Raw genomic sequence first — 20177 nt, 5'->3', positions numbered from 1 at the left:
TTGTACGGAAGGTCACTTGATTTTAGATTTATGAAAAACTTTTAAGATCTTCAAATGAACTGCGTGGCATAGAACTTAGATATTTTTTGTATAGCACCGTATGAATTATCACTATCAAGTTTATACAACTCATTACCCTGTGGTCAAAATTAGGTTCTCCAAATGGATCACTTGATTATACATAGTCACACCTTTAAATAACATAACATTACATGAGGGTCAGAAGAGGTCCAGCACTAGGGGTCACTTGACTTTACATTGTCTCATTTAAAAAAAAGAAAAATTCGAAAATATTCTCCGTAACTGCATCGGCTTAGAGCTTGTAACATCACATTGTAGACCATTAATACGTATATGTAGTTCAAGACCCATGCGTAAAAAGTAGCCCCGCTTTTTGAACGGAAAGCTTTGAAAACCTTCTACTCCAACGTTCAAGGCATACAGTTTAGATATTTGATGTGCAGAATGGACATTGTGAAAAAGATTACTAGCAAGTGTTTAATTTTTAAAATCAAAACTAGTTGTTACAATTGACCAATCCATTGGGTTAACTTGAATTTGCATCTTGCTACTAGAATTTATTCTCTTTGGTATGATTCGAACATAAATGTATAGCGGTGAGCGATTCAATGTCATTACCATTAACCACCACAGAATCATTTACCTAACATGTTATACGAGGTTAAATGGTCAGCTTTACAAGGGTTTAAAGCGTTCCAACAGGTTCAACATTGATTTCTTTCCAGGTTTAATATTACATGACGGAAACTGCTGATCAAATCATGGGAGGCGGAAGGGAAAAAGACGCCAACGGGAAAGAGACGCGAAATGGCGACGGTATTCAAAAATCGCCAAAGAATGAAAATAGACGGAAGTCGATGTCGAAAGAAAATACACCTGTTCCACCCCCGGACGGTGGGTGGGGTTGGATGGTTGTTCTGTCATCGTTCTTGATACATATAATAGCTGACGGCATTGTTTATTCATTTGGAATATTTTACATGGAATTTCTAGAATATTACAAAGGAGGAAAGGGAGAAACAGCCTGGGTCGGTTCATTGGTACCCGGCGTCACGTTAAGTGTCGGTAAGTTATACCTATTGGATAACAGAATCCATATTTTACCTTAATTAACTATCCGCTTATGATTAAAGTAATTTTCACGCTCGTATATTTTTGGTATTTTTCGTCATCTTCCGTGTATTATATAAATTATTTAATGGAAAATACAGAGGTTCAATTCACTTCAAAAATGACCTTGTAGTCTATTGACACAAAAACAAAACGGCGGATATCCGTTTCTTTTAAGCATTCACATGATCGAGTCTTTTATTCAGTCATCTGACAATGTTTAGATATACGTATCCGTCAACAATGTTCATACGTTAAATAGAAAAAAGGTTTAATATCAACTCTTTACAAAAGTTAACGACACATAATATACATATTGCTTGCAATAAGGAGTATGTTTCATTTATAGCGCTCTGACTCTGGTGCAATAATTATTTGATATGATACTTAAATTATATAATAATACCATAACCCAAATATCAAAGATATAGATTTGAACAAAGATTGCAAGATAATACCTAAATATCATAACCCAAATATTACAGATACACATTACAGCTCAGTTTTGTCTGGGTTAATATCACCAAATTTCTTATCTTGGACGCTACCAGATTCGGATGAGGGTATTAAAGGGACTCCACAGACGTTTTTTGACACGAAGGGACTGGAAATAATTTTCCAATATTTTTTGTATATCTGAATGTAGGTCTTGACTAATAACTTGCTTTCAAAATTTCAGATCATTAGCTCACTCAACTTTACAGGAATAATCAGTTTTATTGTGCACAAAATGAAAAGCGTTGCACCACTTTCACTGAAATCGGTCAGAAAACTTTATAAAAGTGGAGTATCAATAAATTATTTAGTACCGAGTATATTTACATATCAACTATTCCTTTTTCAGCGATTTGATTTATGACAGAATTATAAAAGACCTCTTTAGAGTTCCTTTAAAACAATGCTCAAGATTTCGTAGCCAGTTTTAAAAGCAATCATTGCACCATTATAAAACTTTAAAATCTATAAATGAAATTAAAAATGAGTCAAGGACATGGTCGAATGTAGAGTGACTCTGATATTTATCACTATGTTTATCATAGATATAAATCAACGTAATGTCACTTGATAAAAATGACACTCGATTGTGAAGATTGGACGTGTTTTGAGCTTATCCTTCCAGATAACGTTTGTAAATGGGCAGACTAATTTACATCTCCATGTTTCGTTTTATTAAGTCACATTTTTTTCTTCAATATTTTGTTTATCTCATTGCTTTTTACAAGGTCATTGAAAAATAAAATAACGCAGTTACCCATACTTGCTTTTTTTTCATAGTTTTTTGAAATCTTTATCTTTGTTTTGTGGAAATATGCCGCGTGCTGCCGTTAATAGATTCGAATAAACGTGTTGACAGACGCTTTTTTACTTATTTGAGCCTTTTAAAACTCAATGTTGTTTAACGACTTACAATGCCCCTTTAAAAGCCCTCACGAAAATGAGTCGATATTTTTAGTTTCACACCTAAACGAAAAGATTTAAGAAACATAACCTTCAGGTTCGACTGCCTTTTAGAGAAAAAGACAAAATTTCCGAAAAATCTGGCCTCTTGTCATTAACTGCCCTCTGAAAGCGAAGACAACTTCCGCTGGAAAGTATTTTCCTTTCCAACGTACATTTCCTGGAACAGAATGATCTTCTATTAAATCAAACAAACAAACGAACTAGGCACGATCATGATAAGTATTTGATTAGAAACAAAACATAACATTGAGACCAACAGAATTACATGTAATTATCTGTAACCCCCCGTTCACACATAGACGCCGCTTCTACTACGACCAAAGCGTGGCCGAAAACGTGGCCTATCGTTGCAAATCGTAGGAGAAACGTAGTGGAGTCTACATAAGCGCAGTATGATCGCGGTAGCGTCTTCATGATCGGAAAGCTCTACGCTCTCGCCACGTTTATTTTGAACGTGCTCAAAACAAACGTAGCGGAATCGTGTCCAACAAGAATCGGCGTAAAGTCGTGAAAAGAGCGTGGTAGAAGCGCCGTAATCGTACAAGCAGCGCGGAAGCATCGTGGATAGTTCTTCATGATCGTAGTAAAAGCGCAGTAAAAGCGTAGTACAGTCGGGAACATACCGAGTACGCTTCTACAACGTTCCCACTATGTTCTTTCAACGTTCCCACTACGATCTCTCTACGTTCATGACGATCCTACGAAGACCTTACGACGATCATACCACGACCTGTCAGGTAGCAGTTTGTTTTTATAGCGCTGCTATTTGACCAATCATAATCTGAGGAAGTGGTGTCTTCCATTCGGAGTTCTCTCATCAGTGTATCATATTTTCTAAACTGGAGCCTCCTACCTGCAGATAGCCGTGGCCGTACACAGTATCTTCTTGGCCTCCTTCTGCGCCTCCGCCTGTAAACAATCTGTTCAATTTCAACCAATAATTGTTCTTGATGAAGTAAAGCCAGATGAATCAGATCAGCATTAATACGTCCCTTCATGTTTGAAGTTTGGAAGTAAATGAAAAATGATTTTTGAAACCCAAGATATATATTATCGCCAAAATCGTACCAGAAGCGTACTACATTGGTTTAAACATATTTATTTAAGCTCGATTGCGAAACAAGTTCTTGCAACTTATATTAATCACTTTCGAGTCCGCTTCCTGGAACCAACCAGTACTGGTGTCATATGGAGAAACATGGTCGTGACCCGAGTAGGGCTCGAACCCATGATCTCTGGGTTGAGAGGCAGACACCTTGACCACTAGGCCACCGCTCCCCTTACTACTAGCGTACTACAAGCGTGATATGATCGGCACCGTCGTAGCGATATCGTCGTACAGTCTTCTAGGTCTGCGTAACGTCGTAGTGTGAGCTTGAATGTCGTAGCGGCCGCGTAGTATAAACGCAGTAAACACGGCCGCTGGTCGGCATCGTTCAGCGTAACATCGTAGTAGAAGCGTGTCAGCAGCGCGTTTGACATTGGAACATCGTAGTACAGTCGTAATGAAGACCAAAATTTGCCAAATTGTTCGATTTCGACGCCGATCGGCCCCGATCCAATACTTTTTCAGATCGTGGTTTGATCGGCATGATCGTCCTAAAGTCGCAGCTCTGTGTGAACGGGGGTTTAGTAACTTAGATAAAAGATACAGTAATACCGGTCGCTTTTCTATTAACAGGTCCATTGGCGAGTATTCTGACTAACAAGTATGGTTGCCGGGTTACCACGATAGCCGGCGCTATTATTGCAGCTGCGGGGTTTGTGCTCAGCCTATTTGCCCCGAACCTTTACTTCTTGTATTTCAGTTTCGGTATTATGGCAGGTTAGTTTATTCATATATTAATTAATCATACTATAGTGTTCTTCGAAATGTGTTATTCTGTGTAATTAAAAACATTTATGTAGATTGACATATATATGTTTAATTTGTCATACATTTAAAACACATGTTTTTCTAAATTTGTATCAAGAGGTTTAGCAGAAAACACAAGGTGGTTATTTTGTATATCAAAAATAGGCTTTATACAGTGAATATTAGTACTTGTTTGACCATCGAGTCTCAACGTGTTCTTTTTTGTGTATATACCATTAAAGTCCTATTTAAAGCGCTTTTTTGATTCAAAATACATGATAGTTTATTTTCTAGGAAATTCCTGAAAATTACACATGTATGTTTATAAAAACGTTCACATAGTTGTCTAAAAAAATAATGTGTTTCTCTGTTATAAAATAATTTTTTACGTCATGGAGTAACAGATAGCGTTCATCATCGTTTATACTCTTAATTTAGTAGGACACGGAAAGCTACTTCCGGTTGACGTAATTGTCAAGTGAACGCGCATCATTGTATAGTCATGAATTAAACTTTGATATGAAAGTTGAAGCATTGTCATGCATTGTTTATTGTAAAATTTAAAGCTGTGTATGACTAACTTTAGCTATTAAATAACCTATTTATTTGTTAATATGAAGAATAAATTTGTAGTTATTCGTACTCGTGTATGTGCTGCACTTAGTATATTTTAAACGCAGCAATACAAGGTTAAATCTAGTTATGCACAAAAAATGAATAGAATAGTTGATGTTTTTGACTTTAATTTAAAGTTTACCCATTGTTATTAAATTTTATTTTCAGGTCTTGGATTCGGCCTGATATATTTACCAGCAATTGTTAGTGTCGGATATTACTTTGAAGAAAAGCGTGCCTTTGCGACAGGCCTTGCTGTTTGTGGCAGTGGTCTTGGTGCCTTTATTTTCAATCCATTTTCAAAATACTTGATCGACGAGTTCGGTTGGCGAGGTGCAATATTGATCGAGGCAGGCATTATATTAAACTGTGTTTTGTGCGGTGCTTTGTTCAGGCCGTTAGAACATCCCAAACATTCTAAAAATAGTGATACTGCTAAGAAACCACCTTTAGATTCACAGCTTGTAAAAGACAGTCTTGAACTTGAATTATTTGTAAGTAATGGTACCACTGTGACTTCACAACCGTCGTCACCAACCCGTGATATTACTCCATTTAGTTTAGAGCCCCCACATAAAGACACTGCTATATTCCGAAGTGATGGCGCGTTAAATCGTTCTACACACAAACCGATGACGCCATCACCCCTAACGATGGACCAAACACAAGGCACTAATTCCTCTACGCAGCCTCATCTTAGACGACTACTTTCAGAAGAACATCATTATCATCATCATCGCCATAGTAACCAGCACGCGCCATTCCGTTCTCATAGAAATTTGGTGCTTGGTAAGTAGATTAAGAAAAATCTAGTTATTTCAATCATTGGTATACATGTATATTATAGATCTATAAAACATATATTTCAAGGCCTTGTTGGATTTTCATAAATTGTGGATTGATCAATAGATATCTATAACTTTTATCAAAAATAAACTTTACAAAAACTAAATGTAAAGTTTAAAAATAAAAACAAGTTATTACTTTTAAATATCATTGAATGATGATAAACTGGCTTTAAACATCACGGTGCTATTTTTTTTGGCCTGTTAACCGCCATATGGACAGTCTAAACAATGGGGAGGCAAAGCCTATCCAAAGAGCCTTAATTTATAAAGTATTTCAAAAAACATGTCTAACCAAATTGACGCTATTAAGGTAATGATCCATGTATAAACTGCTAGCAACACTGAAAATATGTTTCAATGTTTCATAAATGATGCAGCTTAAATTGTTATTGGTTTATATATATGTAAATATACAAGTTCAAACGGTGAGGCGGGAATGTGCAATTTTGCATGTAGCTGTAGCCTTTGATAATCCGTTAACTTAGTAATCAAAGCCTGCTGTATACGAATTCTGTGAGTCCAGATACATATACATTGTAATCAGTTCAAAAACAAAAAAACGCTTTTCTTAGCTTACGACATTTTGTCTTCCATCAGAAACGTTTGTCGGTGACGGTATTGCAGTTTATATTTTCTTCTCGAAATCTACTATTGAATTTAGTTACAGATTTACGCTTATGAAAGCTGTAAAAGGTTTTAGGGTTGATAATGATGAGACCTTACTTACAATCACAATTAATGATGGCTGTCACATATTTACAGTAGGAATATGTTGAAATTTAAAATACACATAATGATATTTTTATAGTGATTAACTATTAATTTTACATCATATCGGTCCAATATTTAAGTGCTTGCTGGACGACTAGTAGAGTGGCAGATGGTCCAATATTACAGTGATAGCTGGTCCAATGTTTGAGTGATACCTGGTCAAATATTTAAGTGCAAGCTGGCCGACTAGTAGAGTGCGAGCTGGTCCAATACTAAAGTGCTTGCTGGACGACTAGAAAAGTGCTCAATGGTCCAATATTTGAGTGATAGCTTGTCCAATATTTGAGTGCTTGCTGGACGACTTGTAGAGTGCGAGCTGGTCCAATATTTAAGTGTTTGCTGGGCGACTAGTAGAGAGCGAGCTGTTCCAATATTTAAGTGCTTGCTGGACGACTAGTAAATTGCTCAATGGTCCAATTTTTGTGTGATACCTGGTTCAATATTTGAGTGCTTGCTGGACGACTAGTAAGTTGCTAGCTGGTCCAATATGTGTGTGATAGCTGGTCCAATATTTGTGTGATAGCTGGTCCAAAAATTGAGTGCAAGCTGGCCGACTAGTAAAGTGCGAGCTGGTCCAATATTTAAGTGCTTGCTGGACGACAAGTAAAGTGCTCAGTGGGCCAATATTTGTGTGATAGCTGGTTCAATATTTGAGTGCTTGCTGGACGATTAGTAAAGTGCTCGATGGGCCATTATTTGAGTGATAGCTGATCTAGAATTTGCAAGTTGGACGAGTAGTAGAGTGCTAGATGGTCCATTGTTTGAGTGATAGCTGGTCCAATATTTGAGTGCAAGCTGGCAAACTAGTAAAGTGCTAGCTGGTCCAATATTTGAGTGATAGCTGGTCCAATATATAAGTGTTTGCTGGACGGCTAGTAGACTGCTAGCTGGTCCAGTATTTGAGTGATAGCTGGTCCAATATTTGAGTTTGCTAGACGACTATGAAAGTGCCTAGTAGTTCTTTATTTGAGTGCTAGATGGTCCAATAGTTGGATTATAACTGGATAAATTCTTGCCAATGGTCAAAAACAGACAAAAATTCATGAACATGTTTAAAAAGTACTATTTCATTCAAACAAATTCTTCACAAAGTGCTCATTCTACTAACATTTTACCGGAGATTTTATTCATGTCTCTCTTTTTACCTTTTATGTTTAATGTATATTGGTTTGCCGAATAGTTTTACTATGTTACATGAAGTGTCTGGCTTTTTAAATATTCAACAATTTACATGAGGTAACACCCTGTAGGTGTTGCAATTTTCGCACAAGTAAAGGTCATTCCATTAGTAGATGTGAAACATGGCAAGTCTGTTCTTAGAATATTTAAGTTTATTCAGAAAATATCTCCATATTGAGAATATAATAATATAATTGAAATAAGAAACATCTGCACCAGATGGTGAACTAATCGTTTTATACAAAAAAAGTTGAAAAAATTTATATATTTACTACTACATGCTAGCTTAAAATAATCGGTTAACCATGCAGTTTGAAATGAATGGTCAGACAGCAATTGGAAATTAATGGCGACATGCATATGTTTCGTAAACTTTCTCTTTTTTCGTAAACACGGAATTTCGTCATTTCCGTTTTTTAAAGTATCATAAAAATTTTTTGGTAACCCTGAGCAAACTACGTAACTGGAAAAATTTTAAAACGCTTTTTACCAATTTTTACAAGCTTTAAGCTTTTCCCAATTTTACAGGGTTAAGCGTGAAAAATATTTTAAATTTGGTAATCTTTTCATCATTAGAACATAAACGGGGTTTAATAATGATAATAGATTCCCGTTATTTAGAGCTATTAACTAATAAGAACTCGCCGAGTGGCAAGTTCGTTTCAAAAAGCACAAGCTTACAATCAGACTACTCATTGTATATCAGTAAATAAATGACAGCTGGTATTTCAATGCCAATCCCTACTTCTCACAAGAAGAATTTGAAGGTACACGTTTGTGTCCGGACTGTATCTTTGTTATGCAATGAAGGATTTAAAATTATTTGGCACACATATCTATCACATTCAGACAACGTATTGCGTCTAAGTCCCATGCCACTACCTAAAAGGTCAAGGTCACACTTAGAGATTCAAGGTACACATTTGTGCCCGGACTGTAACTTTATTATGCATTGAAGGATTATAAAATTATTTGGCACAAATATTTTCACATTCAGAAAAACGTATTGCGTCTAAGTCCATGCCACTACATAAAAGGTCAAGGTTTGCACTTAGAGATCAAGGTACACATTTGTGTCCGGACTGTAACTTTGTCATGCATTGAGAGTTTTGAAATAACTTGACATAAATGTCTACTGTACAAGGTCACGTGTCGCGTTTCAAGACTCATGCCACTTCCTAAAAGATCAAAGGTCACACTTAGAGGTTGAAGGTACACAATTGTGCCCGTTACTGTAATTTTGTCATGCTTTGAGGGATTTTAGAATAACTTGGCATATAATATCTACCGCATCAAAGCGACGTGTTGCGTCCAAGACCCATGTCCCTACTTCAAAGTTCAAGGTATTTGTTTTACTATGAATAGCACTTCATTTCACAAGAATACTATTAAGCAATTAGTTACTTATATTGTCCTTTCTTTTCATAAATATCTTTCAGCCTTATCGGGGACATTCATCACTTTTGCGTGACAGCTCTGATTAATATTTATTTTGATTTAAAAACAAAACAATTTTATTGCAGAACAAACAATATATATATCATTACTTATTTTTTAATTGTCTCCCGTTATTTGAAGAAATTGAACATTTATTTCAACCATATTTATCATGTTAAACATACTGTCTGTAACTTATAATAGTGACGTTTTTTCATAAAGCAGCATACATAGTATTTTAATATAATAGGTTTTTTTTTATATATGATAGCACAGCAGTTTTCAGGTACAGGGGCTGAAAACGTATACATGTATACATCTGAATTTTTATCGTCAGATAATTTAAAGGCACATTATGCCTCAGAAATCCATATTTTTTAATTCTCTAGAAATGTCAAACATGTGTTTAATAATGCTTGATAATGCTTTTAGAGAATGTGCTGAAAAAAGTGGCACTGAATATGCAATAATGTGTCGTAAAAGTAGCAATTTATTTATAAAAAGGTCCAACACGAAAAAATATCTCAATATAATTATACCAATTGCTAACAAAGCAAAATTTGTATGACAAATGTATATTGTTTTGGAAACTGTAAAAACATACCATTGTTTTTAAATTTTTGTGAAGAAAAAAGAGAGATAATGCGCCTTTGAATGATCTACCTCTGGTTTTACTATATCATAATTCTTGTTTATGTTAATTGATCACAATGTAACTATGATCACTGGTTTGTTAATCAATAGGTATTGTCCTTAGAAGAACATTTTTATGTGACTTTTTTATACAGAATTGGCACGCTATTTTCTATTTTAGATTTTACAAAATTCCGGTCCGGCTCTGAAGTGTTAACAATTATTTCCGGCCTCGTGTCCTTTATAAGACAAATTTATAGGCTCTTTCTATATTGCATGTTGCTCACATTTCGTTAATGCACTATTGGTCACGTGCAATATCTTGTAAATGAGAGTGTCAAGTAATTTTATTCTCAACATTTAGGTAAAGAGTATAAGTATAAAATGAAGAGCATCTTCTATCGGATTAATAATTATAGTAAAATAAAAGCATTAATAATCACGAATTCTAAACTTTATATATGAGCCGTGTCACGACAAAACCAACATAATGGGTTTGCGACCAGCATGGATCCAGATCCGCGCAGTCTGATCAGGATCCATGTTGTTCGCTATCAGTTTCTCTACTTAAAATAGAGTTGGTAAGCGAACAGCATGGATCCTGATCAGACTGCGCGGATGCGCAGGCTGGTCTGGATCCATGCTGGTCGCAAACTCATTATGTTGGTTTTGTCGTGACGCGGCTCATATAATGTTTTTCCCTCTTTAATCTGTCACGGCATTACCCGTACCCGTCCTATCACAGAAAGCTAAAGATCTTTTATCAAGCATCTCCGTCATTATTTAAATACTTATATTTCGACTACTGGCTTTTAATGAATCGTTAAAACTGTTTTGGATAATAAGAATAAAATTCATGTTGAAATTTCAATACGAAACACTTGGTCCTATATCATTTTTGACTGCATTGAGTATTTTTTTATAATAGCCAAGAAGCTTTCCTATCCAAATATACTGACTAATGATTATTACACTATAGGAATGTCGCAATCTTCTCTAATGCAAGCTATGGAAAATCAAAACATTAATGAATTATTACGGGTTAAATGTGAGGTAAAATAGCACCGTTTGATTGGTAACAGTGGAATTTTTAACTTGAAATAATTTTTACATTTTTCATTTTGCAAAAAAGAAAGAAAATTTATCACTGATATATTTATACTTGAACTATCTTTATTAACTTTGATATTGACCGGTCATCGACAGTTACTATGTTGACTTTTAAGATTTCTACGCGGGATATCAATAGATGCTTTTGACGCTTGATATCAACACCAATTTGCTTCATATGACGTGAATAATCCATCTTAAGTATTTTTATCACTTTTAAAGGCACATTTTGCCTCAGAAACAAATGATTTTTTGCTTCTTTAGAAAGGTCAAATCTGATTTTTATTTTGTAAAAATAAAGGTTTTAGAGAATGTTAGATGTTTGTTATCTGAAGAATGTAGTGATAAATGAGAAATATTTTGTTATAAAAGTAGCGAAATGTAAATAAAGAAGTATTTTGACTTCTATACAAAATACTAATTCGCTAAAACTAAAACTGTACATGTATTTTGTGTCAAAAAGCATCAGATGAAAAATATGGTTCAGGTAATTGGCTATTGTAACTTTTTGTATACTGTAAAACAACATCAAAATCAAAAATATTTTGAGAAAGAAAAATAAAAAGCATTTCTGAGGCATAATGGGCCTTTAAAGATACTTTTGCATATATTTTATCTGGCGACAAATATTGCAATCTGAAAAATGGTAATGAATAACCATGTTGAAGGGGCTAATAAAAATAAATTGATAAATGTCTCTACAAACAGGAAATCTGACATATTTTAAAGACTAAAAAATATGTTATCTTAACACAAAAATAGGTGGGGGAAAAGTTTACAGTCTCTGCGCTTTTTTCTTAAAGAGAATATCTCAGTAACTAGTGTATTTAGCCACTAATTGGTCGTTTGTTTATATCCAATATATATTTTGAAGAATAAATTATAACTTGCAGTTTTTTAAGAGGCCGGTTAGCCCGTTTTTGTACATTTGCATATAAAAATTTTGAATTCGTGTGCCTAACGAAACCCTCTGAATATGATCACTTTTACAAAACAACAACAACAACAACAACAACAACAAAAAAACCAAACATTTATTGGCTGCAATTAACCTTTAACTTATTCTGCCTACTTTTTAATACAGGTCAATTTTGCAGATTGCTGTGAGTTTTGTATAGTTATGTACAGTAGTTTACGTACATTTTTTTAAAATAAAGACCTCTTTATTTTTCCTTACCTTTATTTTTCATGACATAATTATGTACGTGATTTGCGATGATTCTGAAAAGCAGTGAAATCAATTAACGCCAGTGAAAGGAAAATCTTCTAGAAGCAGCTGAGTTACATGGATATATGTACACGGTTATATGTACACGGTTATATGTACACGGTTATATGTATACGGTTACATGTACAAGTTACAATACCATCCCTTTATTACATGCAAGGCTAGTTATGATTGTGACATGGCTGTATATTGTTGCTAGAATTTCTTTCACCCAACCATCGGGCGTATAATACGTTTAAGATGTCCAAAATGGTTAAAGTCTTTAACGTGAGTTTACTTGTCTATCACTGCTGGTAGTTCGAGATGTTTAATATTTCCATGCTAGGAAGCTATGAGGCCGTCGGTTCTACTAAGTGCCTACAATTAATGTTCAATTATTCAAAATACTTTGGTACTTTAACTTTGATTAAGATTTGGCAAAAGTCCGCGTCAAGTGCCGGTAACAAAAAACGAAAGAAAAAAAAAACACCCGCCTCCAAAAAACAACAAAAAAAAATTTCGTTTGTTCAAATATCAAAATTTCATAAAGTTTAACTGGAAATTGTAGTATTGCATACAGAGTATAAAAACAACCCGCAAAATATACTGAAATATTAATTAACTGAATGGAAATACATTGTACATTTATACATATACTCCAATGTATTTTCTCTATAGACCGTGCACGTGGATACAAAGTCTTGTTTCTTTGCTGAAAACTGGTGATAAAGGAATATATAAGATCATGTTACATAACTTATATTTTATAAACTTGTCTTCACTGTAACTTTCATGATTGTATAACCACATCACATGTGAAGTTGCACTCGGCAATGAATGAAAGGCGCGTGCATAATTTAAAGACTCATCTATGACGCTTGCATGTTGTTTATATGACGCTGCATACGTTAGATGAATGTCGATATCTATGAAAGACTGACTGGGTCATTGTCGAGATAACGAGCATTTATTTTACATATATTATCTTGTTTCTATTTAATGGAGCGGACCGTTTGCTGATGTTATATCTCGTGGCCAAATCCATTTGTATATGGTTTTTTTTCATGTTTGTATCTGCATTGTATATAAGCATGGACACGTATAATAACAACACTATTAAAGTACTATTAAAGCTTGCAGTAAACCCAGATCATTCCATGATCATAGATGCTTATTTAACAAGTGTGCTGGCATAAATTGAGTGTGTTTTCTTGAAATTCTTTAACAGCGAATAAAATAGTTGTTTTTCTAGTTTCAAGGACACACTTCTGAAAATTTCGATAGGTTTCATCGTAATAAAGCCAAACGAAATATACCACCCCCTTCCGCCTCTAAAAGTTAACTCATTATATGCCCATAATGACTTCCGTAATAATTAATGAAATTGAGCTAGTTTCTTTAATTGGACATAAATTTTCTTTAAATAAAAGTAGTTTTTGTTTTTCCAACGTTTTAATTTAACGCTCACTTGCAAATAAAGTGCTAACACGTACTCAACTATTTTATGGCTTGCATGGAGCTTCAGGGGTGTTACACACCAGTAGTCCAATTTTAGGACGCTTTATATACCAGTAACAACGACACGAATTATGATAATGTTTATTATTATGATCAGAACATAATTTACTGTTTAACATGACATTTACATTACCACTTTTTTATGATATTCTTTCATTGCAGGGGGCATTTATCAGAGTGGAAGCCTTATGAACATATCTTTGCAGAAATCACACCCTGCATTGTACATTGCCAGTCTCACATCGATCCCTGGGGAAGAAACCGACCTCAAAAAGCGACTATGCTGTTGTGATGTACCAGCCAATATTTATTATTCACTTAAGAACATGTGCGACTTTTCCCTATTGAAAGACACGATTTTCTTAATGTTCGTCGTCTCGAACTTCTGTACCAGCATCGGTTTCAACATGCCGTTCATATTTCTCACAGACCGCGCGGTGGATGAGGGCATCAGTCCAGAAGATGCCAAGTGGCTGGTGTCGGCTATTGGGATATCTAATACTGTAGGGAGAGTGTTGTTTGGCTTTCTTGCAGACAGACAAGGAGTAAATAGGTTAATGCTGTATAACACCGCTTTGACTATCTGCGGAGTTGCTACAGCGTTATGTCCCTTGTGTTATTCATATTCTTTACTGGTGTTGTATGCCTGTGTGTTCGGTCTTTTTATAGGTATGTGTCAATTAATATTATATGATGGTAGTAGTGTTTTATTTAGAAATGTATATTGCTTAAAGTGTATAAAGATATATGTAATGAAATATTTTTATAGAATTTAAAAAATAGTAGAATTACGTTGTTCCTTATGCGCAGGCTGGTCTGGATCCATGCTGGTCGCAAACGCATTACGTTGGTTTTGTCATGGCGCGGCTCATTTGATCTTTGCTTAAATATAACCATATAGCTGTTCCACACGTAACTACATATATAGCCTTTTCAATTAAGGTTTAATTAAGACCAATTATAAGAGAAACAGTCACTTAAATTAACTTTATCCCTTTACAGGTGTATACGTGTCACTGACGTCAGTAGTACTGGTTGACCTTTTGGGCTTAGAAATGCTAACCAACTCATTCGGATTACTTCTCATGTTCCAGGGAATCGCTACATTAGTTGGACCACCAATAGCAGGTTTGAATTTATTACTCCGACGATTATGGTTTATTACTAAAATTCTAACTAAGTTTATATAAAGTGTGTTTGCGACCGAGTGTTTAAGGTCGTTGACTTCAAACAATTGACTTCAAACAACTTCTCACCGTTGTAGGTTCGAATCCCGTTCCAGAACTTTGGATTCTTAATGTGAGCAAGCTATCCAGCTAGCTTCTAGAACGTCGGTGGTTCTACTTAGGTGCCTGCTCGTATCTGAAATATTGCACGGAGGGAGGTGCGCCTGAGATTTAATCTGGAAAATCGCAGTATGACCTCTAGTGTGTTGGTGCCAAAGAAAGCTTGTATTGTTTGCTGTAGGTCTTATATAAATAGTCTCTACAAAAATAACAAAGCAGACATAAGAATATAAGTAAAATGAAGGAATAAATATAAATGTTTTGGTTTCAGGTTGGTTAAATGAATATAAGAATAGGGAAGGAATAAATATAAATGTGTTGGTTTCAGGTTGGTTAAATGAATATATAATAGGGAAGGAATAAATATAAATGTGTTGGTTTCAGGTTGGTTATATGAATATAAGAATAGGAAAGGAATACATATAAATGTGTTGGTTTCAGGTTGGTTATATGAATATAAGAATAGGAAAGGAATACATATAAATGTGTTGGTTTCAGGTTGGTTATATGAATATAAGAATAGGGAAGGATAAATATAAATGTGCTGATTTCAGGTTGGTTATATGATGGGACCGGAAGTTACGACGTGTCGTTTATAGTTGCTGGTGTAATAGTAGCTGTAAGTGGAATCATGTTGTACTTTATACCACTTGTACGGAGATGTATAGATAAAGATGATGTTGAGGATGGAGATGCTAGTGAACAAAGAGAACTTACAGCATAAATATACGACCTACGATACGTCACGTTACGTTACATTACGTTACACAGATGAATGATACGGACATTTCATGAACAAATAAAAATGATGCTCGGATATTTCTGTAGATATGAGTTCGTTTATGCATTAGGCAAATATATGATGTTCAGATGATATAATTTGTGATATATCTTTTCACTAAAAACGAAATACGTTATAAACGTCACATTACGTTTGGTAAAAGTTACTCGAGTATTTGAATGCATGTGTTACTATAGTGACGGAGATTCTGACGTAGATTCTCATAAAGTGTTTTGTAAAAAGGTATATAAAAGAGCAATAATAGTTTGAAACAGGAGTGTATATTTTCATTATTTTTGCAAAGAGACGCACAGTATAAGGGAAGAAGTGTAGAAAAATACATAGCTGTCATTTACATTACATTAGACATTTCTTCATATGATAGAACATACTGTATGGACATGTGCTCATATAATAGTGAAGCTGTTTTACATCTAATACCAGCAATATATACATGTGTGATGATATTGTGCGAAGAATTATTCATCACCGCTAAGTGTGTTTCACAGTGAAACAGTTAGAACCATTAACACCGTGTGTTTGTAACGTAGAAATATATAGAAAAATATATAAACATATTGCATAATTATACGTTATTCAAAAGAGACTTTACAGACAATCTGAAAGGATATTTTTGTTATTCTTCTTATAAATAAAGCACTAGTGTACATGTATATGATGAATAATTTGTTGTTAAATTGCTTGCCTATAATAATAAATGTAAAATAAATGTTAAAACTTGATTGACGATTTCTAATGTCAATATTTACAATATTTACTATCATTTTTATTAAGGTATTTGAGCTGCGTCACGACAAAACAACATAATGGGTTTGCGACCAGCATGGATCCAGACCAGTCTGCGCATCAGCGCAGTCTGATCAGGATCCATGCTGTTCGCTATCAGTTTCTCTACTTGTAATAGGGTTGGTAAGCGAACAGCATGGATCCAGATCAGACTGCGAATGCGCAGGCTGATCTGGATCCATGCTGGTTGCACACCCATTATGTTGGTTTTGTCGTGACACGGCTCATTTGGCTGCTATATGAATTCATGTTGGATGTCTTCCACTACATGTATCATGCTTTCTTTTTTCTTTTCTCTTTTGTCATGTAAGGCACACCATAGAAATAATATAATTAAAAAAAGACAAAACAATGTTTTACCTTTAAATGAGCTGTTTTAGATGGGACTACTTAAGATATTGATATTGCATTTGTTTATATCTATACACATTTTTTTCTTGTTCATTTGTTTATTTTTTTTAAAATATTCTTTATATATATATATATTATATATATATATAGTCAAAAAGTAGATTCAAATGAAAGTTTGTTGTTATATGAAATTTGTGTAGCTAGGGGGGACAACTCCTCATTGCATAAAGCAGTAAACTGATGTGATATGGTCTGTGGAGTTGTCTCCCTTAGAGGAAAAAATAAATACTGAAGTCTCTTGTAATTCTTTTAGAATGGCTTTTCATGTATTTTATGTTTGTGTTTTACGTTTTATATGTATTTATATGTACACATGTAAAGATGAGACTGAAATAAAGAAATAAAGTACTATACACGACGAAAAAGATAGTAAAAAGATTGAATAAATAAAAATTAAATTAATGAGAGGTAACATAATTACATCTAATGTTTTATTCATACTCACCTTTAAAAAATCGCATTTATAGTACATATGACTTTAGTATATTTATGTTTATGATATTTACGTTACAGTAACGTCAATTTTTACGTTACCGTAACGTAAATAAAAAGAGTTACAAGAGTTACGTACGAATTGCTTATCAATGCTCCATAAAAATTTGAATATAATGTAAATGTGTACATTTTTGTTGTTAAGATTTAAATATAGTAATTATGTACGATTTTGTAGTTTAGAATAGTTACTGCCTGATTTTATTCTGTGTATGTTATTGATACATTTTGTTCTTTGGCTTGTTCACAATTGGCCGTTGTATATTCAGCAGATATTTTATAAATGAATTATTCTTTGTATAATGTACAATATATGAGCCGCGTCACGACAAAACCAACATAATGGGTTTACAGACCCTATAACAAGTAACAAAGATAACAAAGAAACTGATAGCGAACAGCATGGATCCTGATCAGACTGCGCGGATGCGCAGGCTGGTCTGGATCCATGCTGGTCGCAAACCCATTATGTTGGTTTTGTCATGACGCGGCTCATATATGATTATCACATCTGAAATCAAAAGAATATTTAACATTTATTCATAAAACTTCATTCGTTTATTTGCTTCAAACACTTTTGTGTTATCAGATTTAATTCCGCATATTTTAAAGATAACCTTTTACGCAAAATACGGCATTAGTCATTTCAGCTTATTTTTTCAGGATATTGCATAAAGTGCAATACAGACAGGTGTGTTCAGACAAGTTTTTTTTTTAAAATTTCATTTATATTCAGTTGTTTTCATTTGTGAGATCATGTTGAAACACGAAACATAGGTTTTTAAGTTCTTTTTGCATGAACAAGAACTTTTCATTTCATCAATATTAAGGAAAAAATAAAGAGAACCAAATCAAAACGCGGAAAAAACGCTGATGCTTGAGATATTAGTGAGCATGTTCAGTTGCAGTTTCATTATCTCGAATCTTATTGGCTGATAAATATTTTCAAAGGTAACTAATCAGAGTGGATGACGCTTGTTGACTTTTTATCCGCATATGAAAGAAAGAATGTCATTGGTTAATTAAAAATAGTAATGTTAGGAAGCTGATTTTTATATGAACGTTATACTAGTATATTTTGAACAATATGAAGTTTATGAAAAATATATACACTATACAGTGTACAGTTGTTTACTATGTAACAATTTTTGGATAAAACAATGTGAGCATTGTGAATTTGGTATGAAAAGGAACCAGTGTATGCCTGTGATTTTACTTAAATTGAAATGTTAGAATGTTGGACATTTTATAAAAAAAACTTACAAAAAATTTACGATGTGATAGTAATGCTTATTTGTGCCTTACCTATATTATAAGATTAATAACGCCTGTAAAGGGACCAATACTTATATTTCCTGTTAAATAACTGTTTGCACTTAGTATAAGATATTTTACCCTGCAGATCAACGTAATATCTATATAAAGGGGGAACCATTAACGAATTCCAAGTTACTCAATATTGAGTATCCATATTATCGGCACCTCAGTACAATAACTGGTTATCTCCGTTTAAATTTAGAAGGACTTAACTCATTACTGCACTAAAGTGAGGAGATGAATAAATACGGAGACACAGACAAGTAAGTCCACAGAGGACAATAATATATTCTAACATACTAATCTAGCATAAACATGGCATAAACATTGACACAATTGTGGAAATGGGGATAATGGGGACGTAAAGCACAAAATAAAACAAGACTAGTTTCATTTGTTGGCCTTAGTTATGTAATACATTGATATTATAATTTTCCAATCATTTCACGCGAGTTGAAAACTGGATATGTTTATTTTAAGTCTAGTTTTTATATTACTAGTTTTCTTTTGTGATCATCCATTGTTTAGCCTTCATGTTATCAGAACAAAATAAAATGAAACGAAACAGAACATATTTGTTTGTGTATTGTAACACAAGTGAAATTTTGATAGATGTTGATTTATTATGTTGTTTCATTTTAATATTGTGATAGATATTGTTATAATTATAGATTCTATATTGATTATTTATACTCCTAAATTGATTTTATTGATTTATCATGCTATTGAATATAATATTAGAAATTAGAAGTTTTAAACACACACATATATATCTATACATTGTTAAGAAGACGCCAGGAGATATTACTATATATTGCACGAATAATTAGTATTTCGGGTGATCATGAAGGAAATAATAAACTTTTGTGCATCACAATTTTATGTTTGATTATATTTTCAAATCTTTTAAAGTTTCAATTTATCTTACGAATTGTCGGATGATGTATATTGTGACAATTTAAACTGGCGATTTAATAATGGTCTTGTGAAAAATAATGCATTGGTTAATACTTTACAAACATGTCCTGCTTCTTTCTTTTTTTAAACAGCATGCGTCCATTATTGTGTGATTAATGTAAATGAAACAATTCAAAAGTTATGTATTGTTGTAACGAAGGTCCAAGTGTTGGTTACTGTTGTTGTAGAAAAGACCGAAGTGTGGATGATTGTTTGAGCCAAAGATCTAAATAGATGTGATTGTTTTATGACAAAGATCTAAATCTTAGCGATTGTTTTCGTGACGAAGACCTAATTGTGGGTGATTGTTTTTGAGACGATGATCTATGTGTGGGTAATTGTTTTTGTGACGAAGACATAA

At 33.8% G+C, this 20177-nt stretch overlaps 1 protein-coding gene across 1 annotated transcript; it reads left to right on the top strand.

The window, feature by feature from the left end:
- Nucleotides 1-732: 732 nt before the first annotated feature.
- On the top strand, nucleotides 733-19431 carry LOC132748782 (monocarboxylate transporter 5-like). The gene is made up of 6 exons (XM_060738420.1): nucleotides 733-1086; nucleotides 4274-4417; nucleotides 5231-5851; nucleotides 13928-14434; nucleotides 14768-14893; nucleotides 15606-19431. Exons 1-6 carry the CDS (start codon nucleotides 759-761, stop codon nucleotides 15773-15775), a joined length of 1896 nt encoding a protein of 631 aa, XP_060594403.1. The 5' UTR covers nucleotides 733-758; the 3' UTR covers nucleotides 15776-19431.
- Nucleotides 19432-20177: the final 746 nt, after the last annotated feature.

Source organism: Ruditapes philippinarum, unplaced genomic scaffold, assembly GCF_026571515.1.
Source record: "Ruditapes philippinarum isolate M1 unplaced genomic scaffold, ASM2657151v2 ctg7914_1_1_1_1, whole genome shotgun sequence".
NCBI classification, from domain to species: Eukaryota; Metazoa; Mollusca; class Bivalvia; order Venerida; family Veneridae; genus Ruditapes; species Ruditapes philippinarum.
The sequence above is the reverse complement of the archived record's forward strand: the minus strand, read 5'-3'. Positions and strand labels throughout refer to the sequence as shown.